This window comes from Juglans microcarpa x Juglans regia, chromosome 6S (genome assembly GCF_004785595.1).
Source record: "Juglans microcarpa x Juglans regia isolate MS1-56 chromosome 6S, Jm3101_v1.0, whole genome shotgun sequence".
Lineage (NCBI taxonomy): Eukaryota > Viridiplantae > Streptophyta > Magnoliopsida > Fagales > Juglandaceae > Juglans > Juglans microcarpa x Juglans regia.
The window spans coordinates 12,303,036-12,311,383 of record NC_054605.1 but is presented as its reverse complement, the minus strand read 5'-3'; the positions used below and the strand labels follow the sequence as shown (position 1 = coordinate 12,311,383).

General features: G+C 36.6%; 1 protein-coding gene across 1 annotated transcript; it reads left to right on the top strand.

Annotated features, from left to right (window-relative positions):
- Window positions 1-627: 627 nt before the first annotated feature.
- Window positions 628-6,135, top strand: LOC121237686 (elongator complex protein 3). The gene is made up of 9 exons (XM_041134530.1): window positions 628-1,208; window positions 1,936-2,005; window positions 2,119-2,291; window positions 3,723-3,897; window positions 4,329-4,495; window positions 4,721-4,940; window positions 5,028-5,132; window positions 5,512-5,664; window positions 5,899-6,135. The coding sequence occupies exons 1-9, from the start codon at window positions 739-741 to the stop codon at window positions 6,055-6,057; spliced, it is 1,692 nt and encodes a 563-aa protein (XP_040990464.1). The 5' UTR covers window positions 628-738; the 3' UTR covers window positions 6,058-6,135.
- Window positions 6,136-8,348: the final 2,213 nt, after the last annotated feature.

The window sequence follows — 8,348 nt, the reverse complement described above, 5'->3', positions numbered from 1 at the left end:
CAAACTATTAAACTCATCTCAATTCAAAACTTCTTTATACATAGAACCCACAATATTTTTCAACTTAACACATATTTATATGTAAGATCCACAATTTTTTTCAATTTCTCATAAAAAATATTAAACTCATCTTAACATCCAAACACACTTTAAACCTAGTTTAAATGAGCATCACATAACTCTATCCACTACTCAACTCATTATTATTCATAAAAAAATTGAACTTAACTCAACATCTAAATACAACCTTAAACAATCCAATAAATAAATTTAAGAAGTGTTATAAAAAAATTATATAAAAATAAGCTTATAAATTGATGTGATTTTATATAATTTTTTAGATCTATTTTACTATAAAAGTGATGTTTCACGTTATTTTATAAATTTAATTTTGTATAATCTATTTATAAATTTATTGTGCCCTATTGCAAACTGTGAATTTGTTGATACTCATTTGCAATTGTGCTGACTCCGAATTCCATAGTTTGAAAATTAAAATAATAATATAAAAAATGAAAGAAAATAAAAATAATTAACTTGAAAATAAAAATAATTTTAAGAAATAAAGAGAGTACAGACGAGATCGAAATTGCAGACGTAATAGGTTAAGCTCGGGTAATAAAATCGCTTAGACACGGTACGGTTTGTTCTCACTGTTTCAGTGGGGTTGCGTTTCTTCTTCACACTTTGTTTCTCTCTGGTAAGGGGACAGCGCGCGCTCCACCTCTCTCTGGAGCTATGGCAACCACAGCGGTAGCCGAGTCCAGAAAGCTTCCCCGACCGGGTCGGGGAGGCTTCGAAGCCTACGGAATTACAGAAGAGGAGGCCCGGGTCCGGGCCATCGCCGAGATCGTCAACTCCATGGTGGACCTCTCCCGCAAGGGACAGAACGTCGACCTCAACGCGCTCAAGTCCGCCGCGTGCCGTAAGTACGGTCTCTCGCGCGCCCCGAAGCTCGTTGAGATGATTGCCGCGCTGCCCGAGTCGGACCGCGAGTCCCTGCTCCCCAAGCTCCGAGCCAAGCCGGTCCGGACCGCCTCGGGGATTGCCGTTGTGGCCGTCATGTCGAAGCCCCACCGGTGTCCCCACATCGCCACCACCGGTAATATCTGCGTGTACTGCCCCGGAGGGCCCGACTCGGACTTCGAGTATAGCACTCAGTCATATACTGGATACGAGCCCACTAGTATGCGCGCAATTAGGGCAAGGTAGGATTTTCACTTTCTTATTCGTTTTTTGGTTTCTTTTTATAACTGCTTTGTTGAAACGGAACTGTGGTAAACCTGTGCTCCTTTATAAACTATGCTAGTTATGTGGCGTACTAAGTTGCACTCACGCCGAATGGATCTTGAACACAACATATTAGTATTATATTTTGGTGATTATATAAGTTGTGAGACTCCTGAACTTGTGGTTCTACTCATGCATATAACTCGGTATTGCTAGTGGTATTATACCATATGGAAAACCTTAAGAGAACTTCTACATCTAACAAATGTTTTACAAAAGGGAAGTTAGACAATGACAACGTCTGTTTTGGCTCAGCAAAAAGTCAACTAAAAATTCAAACTCAGAAGAAAACTGACCTAACACATAAGAGTTTTAAGATTTATGTTAGACGAAATAATTCTCAAACCTTAAGTAGAAAGTATCATTAGGTGGGATTAATGGGGACATGGGAAAAATTAATTTTTTGAAGCTGTTGATGACTCTTTATGGGTGTGATGACCTGATCGTATTATAGCACAGAGGTTCTGGATCTTGCTGGTGCCAAATTCAGTTAGAATTTGGTTGGATCTAAATCCAGTTATGGTTAGCATGCATTTGTAGTCTTCATTGCTTATTTCTTTTTGAGATAATATTCTTTATAATATCAAGTAGTCAAATAGATCTTATAATGACAATGGTATATACTTTCAACCTTTGCGGTTACAGATATAACCCTTATGTCCAGGCTAGGAGCAGAATAGATCAGCTCAAGCGTTTGGGTCACAGTGTAGATAAGGTTTGGCCTGTACTGGTTAGAAAGTTAATTTTTACACCTATACTAACTGAAAAGTGATAATAATTCATAACATACTTTTCACCTGCTTATAATTAATGTCTATATTTCTTCAGGTTGAGTTCATCTTGATGGGCGGCACTTTCATGTCACTGCCAGCAGATTACCGGGATTACTTTATAAGGAATCTACATGATGCTTTATCAGGACACACCTCTGTGAATGTTGAAGAGGCAGTTGTGTACTCTGAGCATGGTGCCACAAAGTGTATCGGCATGACCATTGAAACGTAAGTTACTGTATGTGTTGTTTGATGTGAAAATTGTTTCTCTCGCATGCTGAATGTACCTTTTGTTATGTTCAGTTTTCATTGATTCCTAACTGATTTGCTTGATCTAAAAAATTTTCTGGCATGTATTGTTTGATCTGCAAATCCGTGGTGCTCTCACTCCCATGCTGAGTGTAGCTTTTGTTATGTTTGGTTTTCATTTATTCCCAACTGATTTGCTTAATGTAAACAATTTTTTTAAGAACAGTGTCCTAACTAATCCCGAGAATACACAGGCCCTTAGCAAGGAGTTTTCCGCAAGTGCACCTAGAGTAATTCAAGGGAAAAATCCCCCAGTCCGATGGTTTTGTGAATTTTGACAAGTTAAATTTTGTTAATAAGCGATAGGGGTACCGCCCAACTACATAGGAAAAGAAAAAAAAAAGTAAAAAGATGAAGAAAATATTTTTTGATTGGTAAACAAGATTTTATTGATCATGAGAATAGGCAAGAGCCCAAGTATACAAGACATATACAAGAGCAATGCCTAAGCATGCTAGTTTAGTGATACAAGGAATTCATGAAAAGTCTTGTCATGAAAATCAATTACAATCGACCAATGGAGTAAATTATTGAAAAATAAGTTTCTAAGCTCATCCATTAACCACTCTTGATCTTCAAAACTTATTTCATTCCTCTCCCTCCAAATACACCACCATAAACATATTTGGACCATCTTCCATATTGATGCGATTTTAGAGTTACCCCGAATGTCGCTCCAAGAAGCTAGGAGGTCGATTACCCATCTCGGTGTCACTCAAGCTAATCTCATCCAAGCAAAGACTTCATTCCACAATGTCCTGGCAATCTCACATAGTAAAGCTAGGCATACTTTGGACCAATTGTACCAATCTCACCTATGTAGGCAAACTTTGGACCAATCTCACCTTCACTACCCTCTAAACTCGAAGAACAAACTTTGGACCAATCTTTGAATGAAGTTATTGAATGACAGTACTTATTAAATGAAGTAGGCCAGAGTTTGCCTACCTTCACTAGCCTCTAGAACAAACTTTGGACCAATTGTGGCAGTGAAGATTTATATGAGTCTGCACCTATATAGTAATCTATTTTCTCATTATTGGTGGAATAGGTATCCATTAAAAAAATGGTGGAATGGGTGCTCGAACTAATCTATCTCCTGGTAACCATGTATGTTGGGTTCTTTCATGTTGCACATTAAAACAGAATGGGGGAGACAAATGGCTGCATATCTGTTTGAGAAATGACTTTGCACATTCTTTTTCAAATACAATTTAAGTGTGTCAGAATGTTCATGCATCTTGGTAATCATAAAAATGAAGACTTTGGTTTTATTTCCAAGAAGCTTTCGATGTCTCATATCATTGATTAAAAAGAATGATTGTCTTCTACCCTTGTTAAATCTGTCAGGAGGCCAGATTATTGCCTTGGACCCCACCTGCGGCAAATGCTTTCATATGGTTGTACACGATTGGAGATTGGAGTCCAAAGCACATATGAGGATGTAGCTCGTGACACAAATAGAGGACATACGGTTGCTGCTGTTGCTGATTGTTTTTGCCTGGCAAAGGATGCTGGTTTCAAGGTGTGCTCTAAGTGATCTTAGTTCAGACTCTATATGATCAGCGGCTGACAAGTGTCTTCTTGTACATATTTTCTGAAAAGTCTCGTGCTCTTTCTTGATATAGCATGCAAGAAGTACATTACCTTTGCTCCCCTGGTGGCACTCTCACGGTCTCACCATTTTGTTTGCTCTGTAGAGCAAGTTCCATATAATAATCTCTTTTATCCTGAAATTTATTTATTTTTTATTGGCATCGGGCGTCCGGGAACAGCATCCTGACTAATCCCGGGGGTGCACAACCCTCGGCAATGAGTTTCCTACAAGTGCACCTCGGGTAATTTAAGAGGAAATGTTATAAAACAAAAAATAACTGGCTAATCATACATTTTCAAGAGTAACCCAGCCCTTTTCATGTTGTTTTCTGTCTTTTAATTTGCATATTTTTTGTTTAGGTTGTTGCACACATGATGCCTGATCTTCCAAATGTGGGGGTTGAGAGGGACTTGGAAAGTTTTCGAGAATTCTTTGAGAGCCCTTTATTCAGAGCAGATGGGCTTAAAATTTATCCCACTCTCGTAATTCGTGGAACTGGGCTTTATGAGCTCTGGAAAACTGGCAGGTATGATGTTCTCGTTCATTGTGTTTCCTTCCCCCAAACCCTTCTTGGGGGGCATGGGTCATTTAGAGACGGAGCCAACTGGAGATATGTCATATCCTGATATTAGGTCTAAAATCAATATCTCAAGACTCCAATCCTCTCTCAAAAGAAAATTGTTTTTCATAATCTCGTAGTTTGTTGTGTTTTATTTGTTGGGAAATTTAAATTATTCAACTCCGATTGCAGGTATAGAAATTATCCTCCTGAGCAACTTGTAGACATTGTAGCAAGAATCCTAGCCATGGTACCCCCATGGACACGTGTTTATAGAGTTCAGCGGGATATTCCCATGCCTCTGGTTACCTCTGGTGTTGAGAAAGGAAATCTTAGGGAGCTGGCGTTAGCTAGGATGGATGACTTGGGTTTGAAATGCCGTGATGTTCGAACGCGAGAAGCTGGGATCCAGGTAAGTGGACAAATATTTATATGTGAACGCTATGTGCAATGAACTGCAAAAAAAATTAAATAATTATAAAACATGTGATAATTTTAGGATATTCACAACAAGATTAAGCCAGAAGAAGTGGAACTTGTTCGTCGTGATTACATGGCCAATGAAGGTTGGGAAACATTTCTGTCATATGAAGATACACGCCAGGTATTTGAAACACCTCTCTCTCTCTCACACACATATGTGTGTGTGTGCGCGCACTAATGCATGCCTATTAACATTTCCCATATCGAATACTAACGTGATTTTATGCCTGTCATGTGCAAGTATGGCTCGTTACTAGGATATGAATTTAAACTCGTTAATGATTGTAATGCTTTCTACAATGACTGATTTGGTCTTTGCTTTAGCAGCTATAGGTGAATTACACAACTCGACATTTCTGTAATGTACGATAGTGACTTCTAGATAAATAATCCTATGTATTGTGTGGGCTTGGTTGCTATTAATATGATCTTGTTGAAGCAGCTTGTGATTGCTGAGACATAATGTTCCCTTGTTTTTTTTATTCACTGGCTGGGCACAGGATATACTTGTTGGGTTGTTGCGATTGCGAAAATGTGGCAGGAACACTTCTTGCCCAGAACTCATGGGCAAGTGCTCTATTGTCCGTGAACTCCATGTTTATGGTACTGCTGTTCCTGTTCATGGGCGGGATGCTGAGAAGCTACAACACCAGGTAATGTAGTAGAGGCCTGTGCATTTACTATTAGTAAAAATGGATAACATTAAGCCACCTCATACCATTGTAATTTGAAGCTTGTTATTTTTAAACATGGATAAGTTTGTATGCTGTATGTGCGTGTGCCTTGTCTTGGTGGTGTATGGCCAATAAAATTTCTTCTACTTTTTTTCCCTTTGAAATTTGTTATCCACTGACTTCACTTCTCATTCTCCCTTATGCTCTGCCCAGGGATATGGTACACTTTTGATGGAAGAGGCAGAGCGGATTGCAAGCAAGGAGCATAGATCAACAAAAATAGCTGTTATTTCAGGTGTAGGAACCCGCCATTATTATAGGAAATTGGGCTATGAGCTTGAAGGGCCTTACATGGTGAAATCCCTTGACTGATAAGATCTTTCTTTTGATATATAACACAATTTTGTATCTTGTTTTCGAAATTAGTATTAAAATTTTGTCTGGTTATTATCCTTCGAAATTATCAAAAGGTTCGACACTTTTTCTTTTAATTAGTAGGAGATTTCATTCTCAACTGAAACTACTTGTATTTTTCCTACATAAGAAGAGACTGGTGTGTTGGATTGTAGATATTCAGGATCATAGAAGTGTAAGATTAGGGACCTTTGCATAGGGTGTAATGCCCCGTTTCTAGAGGTTCGAAGAGTTAGCCTTGTAACCTAAATCCAACTTCCATAACATATTTAAAATATTCCAATATTCCCAAAAAGTATAAATCCATTTATTCAAACCAAAATATATGTTCCTTTACCATGACACCAAGAAAAAAAAAATACCTCATTGAGATAATTTAAAAAAAAAAAACCTCCATAAATATTTAGAAATATCTAAGATTCCAAATATCAAATAATATAAAATCATAAATCTATTAAATAAGACTCTCCAATAAACTTCGACCCTCTGGCACGTATTCTTCTATGATCATCAAACCTTACTCTTGACTTCCAGTTAATGCATCAAAATTATTTGAAAAATATTGTGAAGATAAATGGTGAGTTATCAATAATTCAGTAAGTAGAGAAAATATACTAGCGTGTAAATATGAGCATTTATCGAGATTAGAATGCAGAACAAAATATTTTCATTTTCAGAGTACGGAAGCAGAACATGTTATCAAAATATCAGAGCGAAGATTCAGAAATAAATTCATTCAAAAATATCCTTTGGCATATAATAAATGATCATCATCATGGTCAGAATATTATATCAGAACAGAGGCCATGTATAACCCCCATGGTAGGGTTGTGCATCTGTGGATAGCCAAGCAGAACATAAATCACTCTGTCACCAAGGTATGCACTCAAACAAAGACCACTATTATAACCTGTGGCAGGGTCGTATCCACTATTATTACTCGTGGTTGAGTCGTATTCATTATTATAACCCGTGGTTGGGCCGTATCTACTATTATTACCCGTGGTTGGGCCGTAATTGAACATAGCGGAAACAGAATCAAATTCAGAATCAGAGTCATACCAAAGGTTTTCATAAATCACATCTTATCCAAACAAAGTATTGAACAAAATCATATCTTCATAATCAAAGCAAATCCATAGCATATTTACATAATTATGCACAAGTTTTTCATATTAACTCTTTTTGCATAGGTCATAAATAGAATGTAAAAAATAAGTTCATGTCTATACCAGTCATAAAAAAATGCTTTCTCTTTCATCAGAGTTCAATGAGTAATGACGAATAAATAACTGAGGTTATTTTCACATTTATTTTCAAAACACATAATGCACATTTTCATAAATCAACCTCAGTTCATTTTTATTTTATGCAAATTCTAGCATAAGAACCTCGTTTACCTGAACTTCTTACTATTTCAAAAATTCCCTCAACAATGCCAAACAATTAACAATCGTTACCTATAAAATAATCACGTAATTCCCGTAAATTTTCAATCAACCAAGTATTTTGATATTTAAACCTAAAATGCTAAAAGAACCTATTTTAAATCTTCAAAACCTAAAATTTTCATAATTCCTAAAATATCAGCATTTTCTAAAACCATTAATATCCACTTAATTCCTCTCACTATTATACTATAAGTCATTTCTAAATTGCATAATAATATTATACTTAATACAACTATGCCACAAAAATGCATCTCTAGTTTAAAAATTCTCTTAACAATAATTATAACAAAACTGATTAAAAAGTTAGGAAAGTAAAAATTTCATTTAATAGACTAATTAGTTTCTTCTTTTTTTAAAAAAAAAAAAAGGGTTTAAAATAAATAAAATCTTGCACTTACTATGTACTTCTAAAAATATATTATCACTAATAATATATCTCAAATTTTTCTCTGTTTTCTTTATAAAATCTTGTATTTAAAACAAAACCTACTAATATATATGGACCAAAACATGATAAACCTATAATTAGTCTAATGATAAGGGTACTTTAGGAATTAAACAAAATACATAAGGACTCTTTTGGAATGACAGAGATTCATATACATAACAGTACTTCCTATGGAGCTGTACTCACCGAGCGATGGACGGCACGAAGGCGGCGATGCTGGGGAGTTGCTTACGGTGGTGGGGGCAATGGCAAAACACTGGTTAGAGAGAGAGAGAGAGAGAGAGAGAGAGTGATGAGAGAGAGAGAGAGAAACCTCACGTAGAAAGAGAGAGAGATGGAGAGAGAGAATG

Excerpts from the sequence above, each read along its gene's own strand:
- LOC121237686 (XM_041134530.1), top strand. The coding sequence starts at position 739 with ATGGCAACCACAGCGGTAGCCGAGTCCAGAAAGCTTCCCCGACCGGGT. Across the intron at positions 1,209-1,935 it reads ATGCGCGCAATTAGGGCAAG|ATATAACCCTTATGTCCAGG; the intron begins GTAGGATTTTCA and ends TTGCGGTTACAG. Across the intron at positions 3,898-4,328 it reads CAAAGGATGCTGGTTTCAAG|GTTGTTGCACACATGATGCC; the intron begins GTGTGCTCTAAG and ends TTTTTTGTTTAG.